This window comes from Protopterus annectens, chromosome 9.part0 (assembly GCF_019279795.1).
Source record: "Protopterus annectens isolate FY-2018-M chromosome 9.part0, PAN1.0, whole genome shotgun sequence".
Taxonomy (NCBI): domain Eukaryota; kingdom Metazoa; phylum Chordata; order Ceratodontiformes; family Protopteridae; genus Protopterus; species Protopterus annectens.
In genome coordinates, this window is record NC_056743.1 from 1,811,178,536 (window position 1) to 1,811,201,778 (window position 23,243).

General features: G+C 41.7%; 1 protein-coding gene across 1 annotated transcript in view; it reads right to left on the minus strand.

Moving 5' to 3' along the window:
• Positions 1-23,243, minus strand: part of LOC122812280 (venom factor-like) — a 2,973,268-nt gene that overhangs the window by 797,364 nt on the left and 2,152,661 nt on the right. Inside the window, exon 23 of the mRNA XM_044084681.1 lies at positions 3,631-3,717. Within this exon, the coding sequence (XP_043940616.1) occupies positions 3,631-3,717 (87 nt within the window). The remainder of the gene's footprint in view (positions 1-3,630; positions 3,718-23,243) is intronic.

The following is a 23,243-nucleotide window of genomic DNA, read 5'->3' on the forward strand; positions in this document are numbered from 1 at the left end:
TTCTTAGTGGCCGCCACCACCATAGCATCCACAGAGACGCCCTTGGAAAGAAACTGTTTGTCCGTAGGGGCCGTGATAAACTTGGATGGTCTCCTGGGGACAGGTTCCACAGAATCTGGAGCCGCCCACGCCTTCCGAGCCACTACCTGCATAAGTGGGTCGAAGGCGGAGACACCCAGGAGGTGGAGGGTCGGGATCCAAAGCCTCCAGGTATACCGACTCATCCTCGGAGGGATCAATGGATGGCCAATTCCCCTCTGTTTGAGGAGCTCAAGGATGTCTGAAAAGGAGACATCCTCAGAGACCGTGGGGAACCCTCCGACTCATCTAAGTCGGTATCAGATGTTGTAGACTCAGGGAGTCTGTGTGTTTCCTCTTACGTCCTCTTCCGAGGGGTTCCCCTGCAGGATCAGGAGAAACTCGGAAGAGGAGGAAATTCCCAATGGGGAAACCTGGGGCGATGGATCCCTGGGCCTGAGAGCAAGAGGCTGGCAAGAGGCGTCTACAGGCACTGAAGAGGGAGGAGCTAGAGGGATGGACCGTTGACCTGGCTCAGTAGCCAGGACACTCCTCATCACCTCAAAGGCTCCCCTCTCCGGGAGGCCGGAATATCCCGATCCGAGGATACAGGAATTCCGGCTCCACTGAGAGGGAAGGCTCGAGGCTGATGTCGGTGCCGAGCTTACCAAAGCCGAATCCCGAGAGGGAGAGCGGGTCGGACAAGGGTCCGATGCCACTAGCCCCTCGGAGCCGACAAGGAAACCCGGCGACCGGATCCCTCCAAGGAAGGCCTCAAGGAGGAGATCGGAGCAGAGGACGACGGAGCCGAAGGATGTATCGGCTCCGGCCAAACAGTCGCTGTCCCAAAGCTCCGGCTCCGAACTCTGGTGTGGAGTCGGAGGAGGAAGTTCAAGGGTGAAACAATAGCCAAAGTCTGCTGAGACGGGCTATGGAGCATTTGGGCCAGTGCCTGTGACTTCAACAGCCTGCTTACCACCCTCTCTAAGTCGTGGTCAGACAGCCTGGAAGATCTCGAAGATCGGCTCCGATGGCTCCGCTCCGACAAAGAGGAGACCCGGGCCGAGTGGATACTCTGCAAGGGGACCGAGATCTCTTTCGAGACGAAGTCATCGGAGCCGAAGTCCCCTGAATTCCAGATGGAGCCAAAGGTTTCTCGGCTCCGATGCTGGATAAGGTGTCGGCTCCAGCCGGAGTCGACAAGGCCACAGTAGACAGGGTGTCGGAACCAGTCGGTGCCGAACCCACTACCTTGGAAGCAGATAGATCGGTTCCAGCCGGAGCCGATCTCGGCTCCGACGGAGCCGGAGCCACCGGAGGAGGCTTGGATACTGAAGCCTGAACCTTCGGTGGCTTAGAAGGTTTCCCAGACCCTGTTTTAGAGGGAGAACCTTCTGGCTTAAGTAAGCCACGGAGGATTAGCTTATTCCTCCGTTCCTGCAGGACTCTCTGGCTAAAAGAATGACACAAAGCACAGGAGTCCTGCAGGTGCAAAGGCCCCAGGCAGTAAACACAAGAAGTGTGACCGTCTGTCAGAGACATTTTCTGACAGCACGAGTCACACTTCTTGAAGCCTGAGACCTTGCCTTCCTTTGGCATATTCCTAGGAGGAAGTCACACACAAACCCCAACAAACACACACAATTAATCCCCTAACACACAAACACACAGGTAGGGATTAACCAATGGGGTTTAGGCCTAACTAAAGTTTTATACTAAAGGAAATAAAAGTTTTGAATTATAAGGGAATAGGGTGGGCTGTAACACACTACAGACTATGAAAAATGGAAACAAGGGGGAAATAAATCCCTAACTAAGCTTTTTCTCTTTTGACAAGAAATTACTTACCTCAGCTGGCAAAGGAGACCTCTTTCGCTAAGCGGCAAACGAGATATGAGGTAGTTCCGCCTTGCATCATGGGATATAGGGTTGCCTCGAGCTGGTAAAAGGAGTTCTCAAGCTAAAGCAAGTGCCGAGTCGGAGCCGAGGATCGGCTCCGAACCCATCCAGCAAGAATGAAGGCGAGATTGACAACTTAACATCTGTACTTTAATGGATTTTTAAAGAGCCATATTACAGATTAGTTAAAGTTCAGTTATTACGAGTACTTTTGATAAAGCAGGCTTAAAATCACACACACACACACACACACACACACACACACACACACACACACACACACACACACACACACACATACTCACACACCCACACACACACTACAAAGCATGCTGACACGAGCACACAGGTGTACAAGGTTGAGAGCCTTTCCTGTATGTAGTAATATATAAATGATCATGATACCTAACTACATTCTTATAGTTATTTAATACAGCTGATACCATTGTAAAAGAAATGAAGTTATGTACTCACCATAACATTCCATATGAGTTGTCCATCTCGTCTTCATTCTGTACTGATGAGTTCGGAACCGATCCTCTGTTCCGACTCGGCCGTTTACTAAAGCTCAAGGTCTCCAACCGAGGATCGGCTCCGAACCCATCAGTACAGATTGAAGACAAGATAGGACAACTACACATTCATATTTTTCTTTCTTCTAACAGGAGTATAGTTATTATCTATGTGAGTCATACCACAGTGCTCAAATTTCACTGTTTTGTGTAATCCCACAAATGAAATATCCACGACAATACAAGTTCTTCACAGTTTGTTATGGCAAGTGTTTTTGTGCTGGATCTGAGCCTCCCAGTTATTAAAAATGCTCCTCAAAATTCTAGCCTGTCCACATCAAGTCTTAGTATTTTGCCATGAAGAAATGAAGGTAGCGCTAACGTACAATACAGTAACTATACTACCTACTCACTGTCTGTGTTCAGTGGAAAATTCACAGTGCTACTGCTTTCCACACTTAAGGTGAGTTACCAACATTATGAAACTTACCTTAGAATTACAGCATGGAGTGCATAAACTCTTCAGCAGTACTTTCCTCCATCAAGCAACATTTCTGGCATCTCATTTATGTATAAAATTAATTTAAAAATACACAGTTTCCTCGCATTGACATTACTAAGTAAAAGCAAGGAACTTTAATCTCAGTGACAGAGGCATAGGACAAGTGTCTCTTGCATCCACAGACTTTATTGTGTGCACCATGGCGCATGCACAAAAGTGCCCCATTAAAGTCTATGGATATAACTCATGTTATCCTCCGCTAACATCACAACTGGAGACGCTAAACTTTTTGGGGGATTGTAATATAATTAAAAGTTTTACAAAAGCTTTTTATTAAAAACTTTCCAAAACGGTTTGGAAGGGGAAGCAGGAAAATATTTTGTGGCACTTAACTCATCAGATGTTGAAAAGTATAGCTGCTTTTTCTATCATAGCATTGCATCCTGTACACTTAACTGTAAAAAAAGAAAAAGGCCTTTTACAGAAACACTAAGGAAACGTGTGCTATATATGCTTTTTTCAAAAAATTCCCATTGCCCACACTGTTTCTGATTTTGTTCCCCATTGATAAATGTGATCTCAGTACCCACGTCATCCCCAGTGGAGGCACAAGAGGTAAAATCATTGCAGTGCCTATAACTGATTGAGCTGTACGCAAGTGAAATGTGTGGCCAAAACATAAAAATATAAAAAAATAACCTTGAACACTGATGAGCGTCTGTGGTTCTGTATCAGGAACAAGGCCTTCAAAGTCTGTATACTGAATTATTTCCGTCTGGGATCGACCTGAAAAGGAAAAATAATCTGTTAATGTCCTTAACAACAGCAAGAAAAGTAAGTCATTCTGACTTGATTATAAGCATGCTCTATTTTATCTGAACACTTTTTCTTAAAGTACTCTGTAGTACATACAAAACTTTAAATACGAAGTTCTTTATATGGCAAGACATACCCAACAGAAATTATTACTTGAACCATACTGTCCTCATAGCATGGTGTGAGTTTGTTGTAAAACACATTGTGCGTTTCAGCTCCCAGCTCCCAAGGAATGATACTGTCCCAGCAACAAAAGTAGTTGAATGCCTTACTGTTGTAAGACATCAATATACAGACCTTTTACCAGGCAAAGACTAATATAGGCATAAAGTGCATGCAAGTACCAAATTAATAAGTGAATACAGTTATATTAATAAGTTAATGAATGTACCATATTAAGTGAATGCACATATATTAATAAGTGAGTGCACATTGCGCACCATATAAGTGAATGCACTTACAATGTTAATAAGTGAATGCACGTACCATATTAATAACTGAAAGCATATACCACATTACTAAGTTAATGCATATGGTAGCACTTGAATACCATGGACCTCAAGGAAACTTGTCACTTATCGACCTTTTGTGACATGGGGCATCATCGTGCATGAAGACGAAGTCCCCTGTCTCAGTAAATTCCTTCTTCTTTGCCAGTCACACAGCTGAGGAAGCAGACATTGCTGTAGTATGGTTCTGTACTGTTCCTGCTTCATTTTTCCCTGAACAATGTCGGCAGAACTGTTCCGAAGATGCTCATAATGCTCCACACCATTACTTGAGTGGGATGCTTGATGCTCTAAATGATACAATTGTCCCTCATCTGCTCTCCAGATTATTGTCTGACATATTGTATTTGCTGATCTGAACACTAAATTATGCTCTTGCCACTGAAACCAACACATTCCCAATCTTCTTCTGACCAGCTATGAAACTCTTTCACCCAGCGCACTCTTTCTGGCTTCATTTGGTTGGACAATTTCTGTTTTTTCAGAGGTCTGGAAGCTTGAAGCCCAGCATCCATAAGTCTCCATCAAACAGCTCTGAAACTCACTGTAACACCCTGCTATTCCAGCATCCCCTGCAGCTGTCTATTGGATGCCTTGCAATTCTTACTGCATTCTCTGATCAGATAGGAATCATACCGAGGAGTTGTGGACCTTCTGCGGCCACATCTGCCAGAATGTCTGAGCGACAACCCTTCACTGGTATTCAGTTTCTTCCGAATTCAGTTGACAGACGGCTGACTAACTAAGACCTTCTTGGCAATTTCTGATCCAGGAACATCTTCTTTGAGAAGAATCTCCACTTTTGCACACTTTTGTGGCTTTAAGTCAGCCAATATACCCATTTTTAAAACTATGGTGCTGCATCATTATGACGTCATTTCTCTTTAAGTAGGTAAGTAACATAGTGATTTCTTGCTAAACAGCTTTTTCTTAAAGAATTAGCAAACTGAAATGATTTTGTGAATTTCTGAAAAAGCCAGACTGAAAATCTCTAAAGAAACTAAGAAATTTCCATTATTTGTCGACATTTCTATTAATTTGGCCAAAGCTGTAAATGTGGTGAATGGTGCTGACTGCTGACAGAATTGTTGCTGACAAATATGAACCCTAATCATTGACTTATCATTGCATAGTCACTCTTGGCATTGAGTGGATAGGAGTGGAGAATGATGGAACCAAAGGAGCTAAGGCAGAGGGGTCAAGTCCTTTCAATGTCAAAGCAGACCACACAGGCAGAACAATCTGATTATCCTGGTGTTGAAACAGGCCCTTGGGAAGGATTTTGAAAAGTCAGTGTTAAGAGACCGCCACCACCTGCCTTGTGTGCCCTACAGATGGTGAGGGGTAGAGGGGGAAAGGAGGACACCCATGTCAGTTTGAGCTTTGCTAAAAGTCCTTATCATGTGCTCCAAAACATACTGCAGGAAGGAGCTCTTGACAGACCTTACTGACCTAGCAGCTATGGCAAAAGACTGCCTGGACTTTAGATACCCACAGCGTTTCTTCTCCAAATGAATGCTTCCTGCTGTTTTCCTCTCAGATGTATTCTGGAATACAGAAAATTCAGTATGAGAATCTCCTAAACAGATGGCCTGGGAGGTAAGCCTGTGAAGGGGGTCTTTTCTGGATTAGGTTCTGACCTAGGCTGAGTGGTAGACTGGGAAGATCAAGTAGACTGGATATCAATCCTTGGTCTTTTCAGAGGAAAATGCCTGCTGTCCAGGGAATGGTCAGCCCTTCTCTCAGCCTTCTTTGTCACCCTTGTCTTTTCTAACTTCATTCAGTGCTATAAGTCCCTTTAAGATTAATTTACTGCATCTTTCTTGGACTGCCAAGTGGCTGAAACCCTTGTAAATTTCACAGGACTCTGTAAGATGATCTAGACAGAGGCAGATCACACAAATCCTGGGGGTATCCTGGGTTGGGATCTCACAGGCACAGTGGTCTCATTTACAAAACCTGAGAACTTGTCCATGATGACATGGTAACATGAGTCTATAACCATAAAAAAAATCTCTTCTAACAAGTTTTTTTTTTTTACATAACAAACTTAGATTAGGCACAATAATGCCTAAATCAGAGCAAGAAGGAAACTGAAAAGCTATCATTACCTTGCTATCTAAAAGTCTAACACACACACACATAATATATATATATATATATATATATATATATATATATATATATATATGTATATCAACTTTGAACAAGAAAAATATAACAGAATTTGACCAAAAAAGAATGACTGGGCCTCTGTTAATGTGGAATGCTCTTCTCCAGATGGCATCACATGAGATCTGGGGAAAACAGGAAGAGGTGGTGCATTGTGGAGACAAGGGAAGAGATATTGCTATGTAAAAGAGCTCCATTTACTGATCGGCACCTGGCGATGACGATTCCAATATTTGAAATTGGCTGACTGAATAATCTAAGATCTGGAATTTTCTTTGACTTATTTATTTTTTTGAAAATGGTTAAGTAAATCAGGCTTACTGTGGCATGTGGAGATGTGGTATTGTACAGGTGTCTTTCAACAGGAAAATGTACGGTCTGTTGAAAACTGCTTCCAAAGTTCCAAAATTTAGTTCACCATGAAAAGCTGTAGTTCTTACCAAAAGTAATTTTGACAATGTGAGGTACATGTATACAGTTATGTACACACACAGTGCACATAAGTGAAGGAAGAGACATTAGACATGATCTGCTTTCAACAACAGCTTTAGCAGAATTGTATAATAAAGGAGAAATTGGATAACATGCAAACTTGCTTACCAGAAGCTGTCATTTAAAGATACAGCTACAGTATCATCACTTCATGTAACAGATTCTCAGATATGTTACATCACTGTCGTTGTCACAAGACTGCCAAGTGGCATACATTTATATTATTGTCTTCATCCTGCACAGGTTCTGCTGCCTATACAGGCTGTAGCTACACAGATAAAGCAAGTGCCATTATTGCTGTGGTTGATGGTTACATGTGATTTGTGCTGTTAGACCATGAGTGTTGTGTATTGTAAGTTGTTTGGGGAAAAACATATGTAGTCAGTGGAAGTGCAGCAACCTGGTGTGTACAGTGCCACATTTGGATTATAATACTTTTCACATACCCTCCTGTATCTGCCACTCTGGGAATAACATTCATAGTATGTACAATACCCTGTTATGCATGGCTGTCTGCTGGCATGTATTCATGCCCATTTAACCACATACTGGTGTTTGGCAGAACATTATACCTACTTAGTACCGCTGTGCATACTGCTACCTCATTGTTTTGTTTGAGATAATTGTGAGCATGCAGTGATGGTAGTTTTGAGCTCCTGATACTCCTAATACACATCCCTTTACTTGTGTGTGACGAATGCATGTGTTATGCCCTACAATACTGGTAACTCACAGGAGCTTAGATACCAATGGTCATTCTCTTCAAACATAGCACCAGAGGGACAGTATGGCCACCATGGTGAGAATGTGAAGTGTACAGCTGCATGACAGCACAGGAGAGGTCTGTGGAGTGCAAAAGCAACATAAGCAGGGGGTGCTTATCAATTGTTGTACACCACTCTGGTGATTACCTGATTTGTCTTTTTTTGAATATTGGAGCATAATCAGTGCACTTCATGCATTAGAACAGTTTAATGAACACACAGTATTTCATTGTTGGTCTCTGTAGTGGTTATCACAATACATGTCTAAATCAAGTGACAATAGCTTCTGAATATGTACATGCAGCTGGCACATCAGCTTGGTAACACTCAGGCTTTTACTGTCCAACTTTCTTTCATGTCTGGCTGTGTATCAGTTGACTAAATTTGTTTCTTATTATTTCAGCAGTTGATGTTGTGATGCCTGGGAGTACTGGCATTGTGGCACACCTATAAAAGCCATAACATGCTGACATTCTTAAATAGAATCCACTGTGACATGAAGTTGTTGCCTACACTAAATTGCTGGGAGTAATACTAAATGAACATCTTTAAATCTGACCAGCACATATAACATAATATTAACAAAACCCACCGGAAACTAGGCATCCTCTACCAGCACAAACACTTTCTTAACCTTTCTGGTAAATAAACCCTGGCTACCACCTACTTACTTCCCTCCCTCTTCTATGGGGAACCATTACTCACTAACCTACAATCCTTCCTAAAATCTAAGCTAGAAGCATGCTATAACAAAACTGCCAAGATTGTCACAAATGCTAAATATTCTGCACACCACTGTACAGCCCTGCACTCCCTACATCTGTTAAAACTTCCACAATACCTCTCCAACTTGTAAATGACAACTGCACACAAAATAATCTGAAACCTTTTTCTTTGCCCTACCCTTAGATCAATATTTAGCAACTAACTACCCAAAAGGTCACTCAGATCCAGAAATCAACAACTTTTGCTAGTGCTCAAGCCTAACCTACCTGCTGGCCAACTTCTATACCATTACTCTATAGCCAGAGCCTGGAATTACCTTCATTTTACAACTGTAACTAATCAAAACCTGGTACCATTCAAAACTTCTTTACGACAGTACCTCTCTTCTTCCTGGAATTGTACTTGCACCAAGCCTCCTTTTAAATCCTGACTACCTCTACCTCATGAATATACTCTGACAACTTTTTCTCTCATCTACCTTAATGTTCTTCTTTATCCCATATCAGTACTGAACTTTATAATGTCTTGAGATAACCTAACAATATTTTTTGGCAGAAGTTTTATATAATGTTAGCCTTTTTACCTGTTTTTGTCTTCCTCTGTAACCTAAGTTTTGTATTAATGTAACTGCTGACAAATTTAACTTTGCATTTACTTTAAGTAATTTGTCATTTATTCATCGATTTTGCGGGCAATTGTTATATACTTGTCTACGTTCATGTTTTTTGTGGAGGTTTTCTCCCCGGGCCTCCACTGAAAATGGGTTCTTACTGGCCTAGTGGCTACCCTCTTAAACAAATGTCAATTAATAAATAAATTAAAATGAGTCATAATAGCCTGAAAGCAAAACTGGCAAGTTAAACTCATCCAACGATGCATCCATGGGAAGTGTAGATGACAAAAATTAAATGTGTTTTTTGCAGGGAGCAAGCTCCCTATACTTCTTGTCCTTTCAGCTTTTCCCTGGTAGGGGTCACCACAGAGGAACAGTCCACAGAATGATTGGCAGTGGAGTTTTATGGTGTCAAGTTCCACAGAAGGCACACACAAGAACACACTCACACCTAGGCCCAATGTAGTGTGTCCAGTCCACCTACAGCATGTCTTTGGAGTGTTGGAGGAAACTGGAGCACCCTCAGGAAACCCACACGACTGCAGGGAGAATATGCAGACTCTGCACAGAAGGCATCCCAGCCAAGAATTGAACCAGACAACCTCTTGCTGTGAGGTGGCAACAATAACCTCTGCACCACCACAGCTGCCCAAATCCATCAAATCCTCCTTAATTGTAAGGAGTAGTTAGCGCAGAGGATTTTAAGGCTATGAGCTGCTGAAAAAGCCACTTTTTTTGGTTCAAAATTAGATTTTCTCAGCCTCTGTTTGAATGTTATGCAACTCTGAGCAAGTCACTTAACCAGAGAGTGCCCTGCAGCAACTGGGAAATCGAGCCCAGCTCTTCAATGGTCTCCTGAACTGTATGGCTAGTAACTGCCTATGAACATATATGTACTTGTGTTCTTTCAGAAGATCAGGACTGAAAATTAAGAGTCCTGAAACTATGAAAACTTAAATCAAACTGGGCAAAAAAAAAAACAAAAAACAGTGAACATGAAGTCTGTTGCTACTCATTAAAACATTTTTGCAGAGGGCAAGCCCCAAGCACCTACACCTGCCAACATGGGACTGCACCTTCACCTGCTCTCTCTCTCTCTCTCTATATATATATATATATATATATATATATATATATATATATATATATATATATATATATGTGTGTGTGTGTGTGTGTCTGTGTGTGTGCTAACTACGGATCTACTTCACATGACTGAAAACTCAAAATACTTAAGTTTATTTGACTGAGACCACAATACCTAATTTTCAAAATGCTGAAAAATCATTTGACCGAGTCTCATTATACTGAAAGCTTACAATGCTGAATTTTAAGCCATAGACATGCACACTTACAGCACCAATGACTAACTCTTTCCAAAACTTAAAAACTATTTACTTACCCTCTTAACACTGTAGGCTGTGTCTGGGGCAGTACAGCTTCTGTGAGGTTTTCTTCATTGAGGAGCTGCTGGAAGTACTTCTGCCATCTGCCTTTGATGTCATGTTGAGTGCTGAGCAGGTTGTTGCTGGCATCCCTTATGAAGGGTGTCTGACTATCTTCTTTATCTTTCTCTCTTTGCCTTGCAACCTGATATAGTTTCTTGGCCGACTACTGAGTTATTGTCCAGGAGCTGGTAGAGTGCTTCTGATGCCCTGTTCTCTGCTACTGCAACTCCTTTCTTAGCTTCTTTGTTAGCCAACTAGTATGACTATTTCACTGGGGATTACCTTGCAATCACTGATTCTACCCCAGTGCACTTTTCTTACTAGGAGAAAGTCTACCTGAGTTGCATGTTGGCCACTCTTGTATGTGAGACTGTCTTTCCTTCTGAGCCATGTGTTGGCTACTATCAAGCCATTTGCCAGACAGATGTCTAGAATGATCTCTCCTTCTTTATTCCTGTTGCCCCAGGCAGTGATCATATCCTGCTCTGTCTGTCCCAATATGTGCATTCAAGTCACCCATTATCAATACCAATTCATGTTGTCCTTCTTTATCTAATAGGTCCAGTGGCTGCTGCATGAATGCACTCTTTTCCTGACTATCGCAACCCTGCTGTATGGCATAGGCTGATATTATGAATACTGCCTTATCATTACACTGGAATCTGATTACCATGACACTGTCACTAATTCTGATGATATCTCTCACTGCCTTCTGAGGCCTGTCTCTCACCACAATTCCCACAACCATTTCTAGTCTGTCCTCCTCCTGAGTAGTAGACTCAGGATCATTAGCCAAGTGTCTTTGCTGGACTGCCCTTCCATCTTGTCTCTTGGATACATAGGATGTCCTGCCTCCTCTGTACCACCATGTCATCCACTTTCAAACTGCATCCTGTCAGTGAACCTACACTGAGGGTAGCAAGTCTTAGTTCATGTTTGGCAGGTTGACTGGTTTTATGTCGAGGTTTCGCTTAACACAGCTAACCAAGGTAACCCAGGCTGGGCAGCTGGACACCAGCTGGCCAGTAGCTTATTGACGCAGGGCTGCTGGGCTTTATGGTGGGCACACACTGGCCAAAAGGGGCACATATACCCCTCCCACTGTTAGCATGGGTCCCTGGCATAGATCAGAGTAGACCGAGTCCTCAACCCACTTATCATCAGCAAATACCCATGCCCATTTGGCGACATTAGTCAACATGACTGAATCAACTACAGCCATATTTTATACTGTTGAATGGCTAGCTCTATCACAGCATGCAGTCTGTGATAAATGTTCTCCTATCTTGAGGATATTGCGCACCAGGGTAGATGCTCAAAGTGGTTGGTCTATACAACTCTACCCCCTATAGGGCACCATGCAGAGCATGTGCTGCTGCCCACAGCTGCATTCATTGGTGCGTTTGAGATGGAAACACTCAGTATGTTTTTCAGAGGTGGGAGGATCCCCGCAGAGATGCAGTGAGACCTTGCAAACGCCAAACAGGCATTGGCTGAAGGTCAGGATCAAACCTTGTAGCTTGTGAATGGAAGGTGAAGACCTTAACCATTATGCCAAGAGATACCAGAAATATTCTTGAATAATATCCACCTCCTAACTAAGGAGGAGGGACCACTTGTAACACCCCCCAGAGACAGCAGATGTGAATGACAGGGGGGGAAACAGAAGTATGGTCTGGTGAATAAGGAACAATCCCTTGAAAAGGAGGGAGATGCTCCTACTGTCATCTGTAATCTCGAGGGACTGCTTTCAGATCAAATCTGTCTGATACGATCTGTTGTCAAATAAAGAAATGGAGGTTCATGCTATCTGGAAAGATTAAGGATTTACCAGGGTGGGAGGGGGGAGGGGAGCCTTATAGATTGTCATTCAAACTTATTAGACTGTCATTTATTATGGAAAGTTCCTCCTCTCTTTTTGGAACCTTATGCTATTGCTTTATAAACGTTTGCTTATCAGCAGCTTGCTGTGGTTATTTATTTAGCTTTTTAAGGTTTTAGGGGTAGCACTGAAACCCTTGGTAAACTTGGAGAAAGAAGGCTGAAAAATCTACACGATTCTCTGAATTGTTTCATTTCTCTCATCACACTTTTAAGGAACTCTGTAGCAAATGGTCTAAAAACTAGCTCTCTGTCTAAGGGAGAATTCAAATTCTCAGCTTTGACATCCTCTGGAAAGTTTTAAGTATGCAACCAGGCAAACATCCTCCTGACATTTCTAGTGGTTCTTAGTCCTGGAAGTGCCATCAGCAGAGATATTAACACATTTCAGAAAGTGGGTAGCCACTTTAGACATAGACACAATAAGGTTACACAAAGAAGATTTTTCCTCAGAAGATCAAATAGATTCATTAATATTCTTTATGTTCTCAAAACAGACAAGTATAAACGTTAACATATGAGAGTGACAGTTGAGAATTCTAAAAAATAAGTGCTTCGGAAGAATGCACTTCTTTTCCAAATCAAAAGCTTTCCTATCCCTGTGGGAAGGTGAGGGGTTAGTATTGATCTAATGTTTAGTAGTAGCTGGGTTCACTACAGCAATAACTGCTTGCTGGGCCTGATCTGGGATTAATATTTAAATTGCACAGTCATAGAAAGCAGCATATAACCCCCCTCCATTATAACATCTGATGAAAGTTACTAAAATGGCAGAAAGAGTCAGAAATATTTATTATGCCTTAGGAATACATAATTTAGTAGACAGACAAAATAAGCTGCTGAAGTTAATGAGAAACAAAGTTAAAATAGCATTAAAAGATGCAGAGGGAAAATAATGGGAGCATCCACAAAAACAGTAACTATGGGTGATGAAGCACAAGATGCCAATACAGAGCAAGAGCCTGAGAAAGAAGTTACACTGAGGGATGTTTTCCTTGAAGTGTGGAAAATTAACTTGAATCTTGAGGAATATAGGCAAGAGAATGACAAAAATATGCAAGAAATGACTGAAGTTATTAATGAGCATTCAGATCTTTTACAGTCTTCACTGCGAGAAAACCATTTAAAAAAACTAGGGCAAAAGCATCACATGCAAAGGGGGAGAATATGGAGGCAGCCTTAATTGATTTTGATAGCAGGACCAGATTAAAAAATATTTGGATGAGTAGTATATCAGATGGAAAGGATGGAGCCAACTGTAAAACATTCATGAAAACATGGCTGGCGGAGTGCTAACACGTGTTCATACATGATTTCTGGGCTAACAACCCTAGAAGGCCTTTTTAAGCCAAGCCATGCATTCCAAATGTATTGAAGATGTTTTGATCAAGTTTTTATGGCATATATATAACTTGAGCATCAGTAGTCAAGTATTTACATGCTTCCTCATTCTAACAGAGATAAGTTTTAATGGCATATATATAACGTGAGCATCAGTAGTCGAGTATTTACATGGTTCCTCATTCTAACAAAGATAAGTTTTTATGGCATATATATAACGTGAGCATCAGTAGTCGAGTATTTATATGCTTCCTCATTCTAACAGAGATAAGTTTTTATGGCATATATATAACTTGAGCATCAATAGTCAAGTATTTACATGCTTCCTCATTCTAACAGAGATATAAGTGCTAGACCAGGGTTAAATTTATCATTCCCCATCCATTGGTGTAAGTTGTGCTTGAATAATTACAGGGGAGAACTTAGTTTCACTTTGGTGGGAATCCTGTTCGAGAGAAGGGATAATCTCTGAGACAAATACATCTCCCTCCTACATATCATATTTATTCTTCAGATAAAGTTTAGGACCCTAGAGTGGGTATTTCTGATGCTATTTGTTTTGCGGATGAGCAACAGATCTAGCAGAGCTGGTTAAGAAATGCTTTGTAGGCCAGGCATAGATTGCCTCTCAGCAGTCTGTAGAACACAGAGTATAAATATAGGGCTTTGAGACAGTCTGCACAGGACATGCTGTCTACACCATGTATTCTTCTTGTGCGGAGCCTATGTGGCTGCACCAGTTGTTGCATATGCCTGGTTGGGTACATGCCAGAGGGGGCATTTTACTTATTGATTGGTCTAATGAGGGCTGAGTATAGTGGAACAATGGCATCTTTGGACCTGGATGCCATACATTGGCTTATAAATTGTGCAACATAGAATTATTTCCTTACTACAGTAGACACATGATGGTCAAAGACCAAGTTACTCTCTACATGCATTTCCAAATCCTTGACCACTGAGTTCGGCCTTAGAGGAGTGTATCATCAATGTAGTAATTTCCAGGAGTGATTGTCTTTCTTTTTTTTTTTCACATAATTTTTATTGATTTTTATAAATACAAGTATACGCCCCCCTCCATTATAACATCGGATGAAAGTTACTAAAATGGCTATAACTATATACAATGTCCATAACAGATACACTTTTGGTAATATATTCACATTTTATCTAATAGTTTTTTAGGTTTTAACCAAGCCAGTTGTTTATGTGTCACTCTTGTGGTTCTTGAGGTTATAGTTAACAATTTTCTATTACATACAATTTTGACCAATGAGATAAATTCCACAAATGATAGAATTTTTTTACTTTTCCAATTTGAGGTAATGATTTTTCTTGCAATTGCAAGGAGGGACCAGAGAAGGTGCACTTGTGTTCCTGGAATATATGCTGGTATCGGTACATTAAATAATAACAGTGAGAAAGTCACTTCACATTTATCCGACCACAATGCTTTAACCAGAATGGAATTACAGTTTTACACTCTACAAACATATGTGCCCAATCTGCACATACTGTTTCTTCACATTTCCAACATTCAGATATTTCATTTCCTGATATCAATGCTATTTTATGAGGAGCAAAGAAGCTTCTGTGAATGAACGTCCATGTGTAGATTTTCCAAAAGGGAGATGATGTAGTGTTACTAACTGACTTAAATATTAATGTTTTCTCATTTTCTGAAAATCTGAATTTATTAACCTTTTCTGTGTAAGGTGACTGTCTTTCTGAAAGACACTGTTATACATTTCTTGCCATTGAGTTTTAGACCATGACTCTGGAAATAGTTATTAGTCTGTATCAAGCTTTCTTTGCAGGTATTTGTATCATTGTGGTTGTCTGTGATTGCACTTAGTTTGCAACTGTCTGTGTACCTGGTAAGGCAGAATCTTTTGATGCTAGCCTTGACTTCAGAAAAATAGATGCCAAAAAGGAGCATCCCCAGCACAAGGCCCTGAGGGACTCTAGTACTGACTGGCCTTATTTTGGAGATAGACTCCCCTATCTTGACTTCTTGGGTCTTATCTGTGAACCAGCTGGCTATCCAGTGGTTTAAGTAAGTATTTATACCTAATTTTGTAAACTTGTCTTCAATACTCAAGTGCACTCTTGTGTCGAATGCTTTGCCCTCATCTACTGCTTTGGCGACCTTAGAAATCGAACAGGTTGAATAGGCATGACCTGCCCTTGACAAACCAAACTGGGCTGCAGACAATGTCTGAGTGTTTCCTGTATTGCTATTTATTATATTCATGATAATTCTTTCCCATGGCTTTGGATATCAGACTAGCCAGGCTTAGGGGTCGATTGATTCCCAGGTCTGTGAATGGTCCATCCTTGTGCACAAGGACAACAGTTGCAATCAGCCATTCATTCGTTATAAAGCCTGTTGAAGCTGTGGTGATTCTAATGGGCCCGATAGGTCATGTTTCACACTACTCAGAAGGTATCCTGGGATATTTTCAGGGCCCACTGATGTGGTCTTTGTGAGCTTAGAAAGTAAATTTTATCTATAAAATTTCCCTTAGAACAGAAACCTGTAACTTATTGTGGTTAAAATAAAGCCAGTATGTGGAGATAAGCTTAGAGCAGGTAGGCTATACATTAAACAGCACTACTACTATTATATCTTAGCACAGTCTAACCTATTGTAGTGGCAAACCCCATAGACCACCCAAGAATTCCTCTGTATAAGCCAGTCCATGACTTACAGTAGCCCACCCAAATATAGGTCTGGACAACAACGATAATCAATTTCCAAATGTCTTCATAGCCAGCTTGATAGATATAGACATCTTGAGACAATGTAACCATTGTCTCATGTTCATGGACAACCCTTTAATCCTTTAAAAAAAAAAAACACGGTATATGAGAGATGTATATACACAATTTCACTGGAAGCAAGAATCTCTCATATGAACAAGGTTGTCAAGAACACACACACACACACACACACACACACACACACACACACACACACACACACACACACACACACACACACACACTACCTCCACCACAGATAGTGTCCACCACACACATAGGCCAACCTATGCTGAGGCACTAAAAAGAAATCTTCCCAAATATCAAAGACCTCCTAAACCTATAAACAGTAATGTCTTTCCTGAGCAATCAATAAAACACTCACCAAAAACAACACCAAACACCACACATACTCCTACACCCAGCGGAGCCCCCAAAACAAAGCCCATACTGCAAGGAAAGACATTATCCAGGACTCTTGTCATAGGGAACTCCATTGTATGACACAGATGCCCACTCACCAGACTGAGCAAGGAGAAGATGACAGTTAGTTGCCTATCTGGAGCCATGATCTACCATGTTATGACTGCATTCAAGTCAGTACACCACAGGTACCAGTTTCATTTTGTCATAGTCCATGTGGGAGTTAATGACCTGAAATGTACTTCACTGGACTATATGAAGAGAGATGTTGTTGTTCTCTCTGACTATGTGTCTCAAGCAGGTATGTGCCTTGCACTGAGCAGCATTCTACCTTCACCAAGGATAATGCCACAGTATGAACAAAAGATAATTGACTTCATTAATTGGATTAGTTTCTGGTGTCTTTCCAGGGGGATTCAATATTTGTCAGCATGGGAGAATATGGCTAACAGATCATGTTGCTTTGCAAAGGGTGGTCTGCAACTGTCTCTCTTAGGCTTCTGAATATTGGCTAAAACTTTATCCACCCCCCCACCCCCCCCCCCGAAGAGCCTTTTTTAGGCAATGCCAAATTGACAAACCTACCGACATAGCAAATAAAACCCAAAGAAATCTAGAGGTGTTACTGCTCAATGCAAGGAGCCTAAAGAAGAAACTCTACACCCTACAAGATCTCCTCTCCTTGGACAATATAGACATCTGTGCAGTTAGCGAGACATGAATTACATCCACAGAAAGTACTCTGGCAGCAGAAGTCTTCAGTGTTTTCTACACATTTAGACAATTAGCTGCACAGATGGGGACAAAAGGTGGAGGAGTCTTAGTCTGTATTAGCAACAAGCATAACTCTAGATTAGTTATACAGGCTGATGTCCTAGAATTTATCCATGTGCAAATCACCATAGACAATGTCCCATAACATATCTTAGAAAGCTATAGGTCACCCTCTTTTTCACTAGAATCCCATAGGTCATACCTAGACCTACTGGAGACACTCACCATTAAACCAAATACCCCTTTCATGGGAGACCTTACCTACCCCATTACAGACTGGGAAACATACACTGCCTCATACTCACAGGCACAATGATTCCTGGACTTTATTAACATAAATATCCTTGACCAGATAGTGTGCACATCCCCTCAAAGTTCAAACATACTGTAGCTGGTACTCACTAATATGGGAGAATGCTGCACTCTTCCCGGTGTCATGTTCTCAATGGTCAGGTTGGATCACAAAGCTGTCTCCTTTGAAAAATCAACCCGGTAACCCCAGCAAACTCTGTAACAGTTAGGAACTATTCCAAATCAAACTGCACCCTATTACGTGATAGTTTATCAAAATTAAGTGCCCCTGTTAACCCTGAGTTCACAACAACTTATGTAGAATTGTTCAGAGACCCTGTACAACCATGTAAATGTTTGTATATAGGCTGCTGTACCTAACAGAAGTATGCATAAAACAAACTGTAAAAACAAACCACACTGGTGGACTCTTAACCTTAACAGGGTATGTAATCAAAAGAAAACGTCATGACTAAAATCAGGAAGAGCAACTCTCTTGATCGAAATCCAGATTACTATCAACATGAATCCCTAAATCCCTGACTACTATGTGCACTTTTTGGGGGTGTTTTATCAATGAGGCATTTTCCTGGGTTGTCTGACTTCCCAAAAGGTAAAGTTATTCTTTTCTTGGCATTGAGCTTTAATTTTTGACTTTGGCACTAGTCATTGTCTTAGACCTTTTTGCAACATGTTAGCATCTTGGGGTAGGTTCTATGATTGCTTTCAGCTTGCAAACATTTGCAACTTGGTAAGCCAGAGGTTCTTGACACTGACTTTGCCTTCCAAGAAATAGATATTAAAGAGAAATGGACCTAATGGGGAACTCCAGAAGACTCAACTGGTGCCTGGCCTTTTATGTGGAGGGTGTCTCCTCAATCCTAATTTCCTGGGTCCTATCAAGTCAGGCTGCCGACCAGTCACAAGTGGAGTCCCACAGGGATTGGTCCTGGGTCCTCTCCTGTTCGACATCTACTTTTCAGAAGTCCAGACCAACACAAAGGGACTCTGGCTGACCAAGTTAGCAGACGACTGCAAGCCATTATTAACTCCCCAAGTGATGCAGACATCCTACAGAAAGGCCTCACTATCACCAATGACTGGTGTGGAAACCATGGCCTTAAGCTTAATGCCAAAAAATGTGTCGTCATCTCCTTTGGTAAAAACTCAGTTTCCACTAATTACCACATCGATGGGAGCCCACTGAACACTGAAGGCAATATAAGAGATCTGGGGACACAGGTTGACAGCAACCTCTCCTTTGACCACCACATTGCCACTGTGGTCAGAAAGTCCCTCTATGTGGCATATCTCATTACCAAGGGCTTTGTATCCAGGAAGAAAGAAGTCATCATCTCTCTCTACTCTTCCCTTATTAGACCAGTCATTGAGTATAATGCCCAATTTGGTATGTACCTCAATAGACACCTGCAACAGCTGGAGAGGCCACAGAAGTACATCACAAAGAGGATCCTAGGCATAAAACACATGTCCTACACAGACAGACTCAAAAGACTCCAGCTATTTTCTGTCTCATATCACCTAATTAGAGGTGATCTTTGCTTGACTTACAAAGCCACGTCTGACCCAGCTCTGTTAGAAATGCTACATTTAAATAAATCCCAGTCCCTCCACACCACAAGCTCCAGAGACCTCAACCTCATTACCACAATCAACACAACATGCTGGAGGGACAGGTTCCTCACCCAGAGACTGCCCATGCTCTGGAATAGACTTCCCATACATGTCAAGCAGAGCACCTCGATGTCCCTCTTCAAGAGAAATCTTGATGAGTGGATGGGTAATAGAAAGTTCACCCCGGGGATCACTCCAGTGGCTCTACTTGATAGAGGCACTGGGAACTAACGTCGGGTGGCACGATGCCAGAGCACTTCTATGGGCTAGACTTGTAAAGGCTCCAGGGCCATTAGCCTAGTACACACCTATGAACCTATCTGTGAGCCAGCTGGCTATCAAATGGGTTACATAGGGGTTTATCCCTACTTCCCTGAGTTTGCTTAGAATGCCTGAATGGAGTATTGAAACAAATGTCTTAGCTAGGTCAAGGTAGGTAGTATGCACTATTTTGCCTCATCCATTGTCTTGGTGACCTTCTTAAACAAGTCCACTAGATTCAGTAGGCATGACCTATATTTTCCAAAACCAAACTGGGATGGGTCCAACGCCTTAAGGTTTCTTATGTCATTGTTAATCATTTCCATGATAATTCTTTCCATAGCTTTGCATATGTGACTAGTCAGACTAATGGGTAATTCCCAAGATCCATTGATAGCTTGCCTTTGTACAGAGGGATGACTGTTGCAATCCCCCATTTTCATGGCACAAAGAATGTTGGAAGCTATGGCTGAACAGTGACTCCAGTGGCACTAAGGTCATATTTCAGGCTATTTAGGAGGCATCCTGGGATATTATCGAGGTCCATCAAAGCACTATTTTTGGTCTTAGACAGTGCTTTTAAGATCTGCTCCCTAATGACAGAGTGGTTATGTTCGATGGTATTTCCTAGGGCGGTGTAGCTGCAGGTTGGCAGGGGGGAAGCTGGATCTGAATGTGTAAGCCAGAAGATTTGCTTTATCTCCTTGTTTTGTGAACATGGCTCCATTTACTAGCAGTTCAGCGCACTGTTGTGTGCTGCCTTTGAAGTTTCATACATAGCTGAAGAAGGCCTTATGGTTGTCCATGGCCTGAGATGCTATTACTACCTCAAAATTTGCTTTGTTGGACTTAATTAGTCCTCTTAGTTGTGTATTCATTTTGATGAGAGAGTTTTTATCATTTTTGGTGTTACATTTCCTAATTTTAGGTATGACTTTTTTTGTCCTTTTGTTGTACAACCTGTTTAATTTTGGATTTCAACAGGGTGGTTTGCTTTTCAAGTTAGTTTGGGGCTTACTTCTGGTAGGCATAGCTGTCTCTATGGATTCATTCACATGGTTGTACAGAACATCCATTAATAACTCCACATACGCTGCTGTGTTATCTGAGTTTGGAGGGGCTTGACATTTTGACAGGTTATCACTTAATAAAAGGTAGTTTGCATTGGAGTAATTCCTAACTGTGACAGAGTTTACTAGGATTACTGAACTTATTTTTATTTCAAAGGAAATTGCTTTGTGGTCTAACCTTACCAGAGAGGACATAACACAGGGGGTGGAGTGGGGGATCTACATTAGAAGACCGAAGACGCATTCTTTCAAATGCATCTTGGTCGAACTTAAAAGGCTGAAAACCCAAAATATCGAAGCTGCTGTTAAGTAAATTCTTTCCCTGGGAAAGAATTTACTTGGCCACTTCGGTACTTTGCCGTTTTCGGCACTGTAGTGCGGTCTCAGAGTTGGTCTATTTAAGTAGGGGGGTGAATTGGGGTGGTGGGGGGTGAAGCCCCCCATTTAATGTCATGTTTGAAATCGATTTTTATTTTTATTTTTTTGTTGGAACAGCGATTTCTTTTCCCTTGGGAAAAAAAATCACTGTTTTGACACTTCGACATTGTAAGCTTTCTGTTACATAGGGTCGATTAATCACCGTTCGCTTTTTTAAATGTTTGGTGATTTAATATATACCCTGGAGTGGGGTGGGGAGCAGAAACAATATTCTCCCATGTTTGTGAGTACCAGGTCCAATATATTTGTATCTGACTATCTGATGCAGAATGTTTGTGTTTACAAAGTCTAGGAATCTTTTTGCCTGGAAATCTGGAGTCATGTAAGACTCCCAGTTTATAGTGGGATAATTAAAGTCTCCCATGAGTATAGCATTTGGTTGAAAGCTGAGTGTTTCCAACAGGTCTAAGTATGAGCTGTGGGTTTCAAGGGACATACAGGGTGACCTGTAGCATGATAGGATATGGCATGGTACTTTGTCTACAGTAATATGGACATTGTGGAACTCCAGCGCATCATTGTGTTTAACCAGCCTAGAGGTATTCTTGTTTTTGATGTAGATTGAGACACCTCCAACTTCAATCCCTGCCTGTGCAGTTGCTGGTCTATATGTGTGGAAGGCACTGAAGCCTTCTTGCACTGCTGGGATATACTCTGTGTCTTTAAACCGTGTCTTGGCAACTGCACAGTTTGTCTTTATTCTCCAGGTGAGGACAGCTTGGAGGGAGTGGAGCTTCTTGTTAGACTCCTGGCATTGAGCAATGCCACCTTCACATTTCCTTGGGTAGATTTTGCTAAGCTGGAAGTTTTGTCAATTTGATATTGCCTAATAAAGACTGTCTGGGTGAGGAAAATATTTTAGCCAATATTCAAAAGCCTAGAGGAGACAGGTGCAGATCATCTTTGGCAAAGCAATGTGGTTTGTTAACCATGTCCTCCATTGCTGACAAATATTGCATCTCCCTAGAATGACATCAGAAACGAAGCCATTTATTAAAGTCAACTGTGTTCGCTCAGTCAGGATGTAACAGATGAACATTTGTGGGTTCTGTTCAAGCAGCTTTATTATGTACAAAGACATCAGGAATGAGGCAATAACTTTAACTTAGATAAATGTATAAATAAACTGACTCTCTCTCTCTCTCTCTCTCATACATATTCGCTCTCTGGCTGCACTCTCAAAATGGCACTGAAGCTAGCACGTACCTGCTATTTATATGCACGTGCTGTCCTTGGAAATGCTTCTTAAAGCTACAACACACATACATACATATTCTATATCCTCCCTCTTTGGGAAATGAATCATACTTCATTGATGACTAATTGACATGCAATAAATACAAGATAGTTTGTCTGTTGCATCCTCACCTCTCCTGGGGCCTCTGTTATTCGGGATATACGTCTCTGAGGTGCAGGCCAAAACCAGTGGGTTATGGCTGACCAAGTCTGCAGATGACTACAAGCTGGCCATGGTCATCAATTTCCCAAGTGATGCGGGCGTCCTCCAAGAAGGTCTCTCCCAAATAAATGACTGGTGCCAGAAACATGGCCTCAAGCTGAATGCCAAAAAATGCTTCATCATCCCCTTAGGGGAGAGTGATTTCCCCACATATTATCACATTAATAACAATTTCCAAAGTATGCAATCAGTAGTGAGGGATTTGGGCACCCAGGTTGATAGCAACCTGACTTTTGACCACCATGTTTCTTCCGTTGTACGGAAGCTCCACTCAAGTAACCCATATGCGTGACCTCAACCTGGTCTGTGATATTAATAGAACTTGTTGACGGGACAGATTTGTGTCCCAGAGACTCCCCCATCTGTGGAATAGACTCCCTCTCCATGTCAAGCAGAGTACCTCATTATCCCTTTTTAAGAGCAGCCTGGATAATTG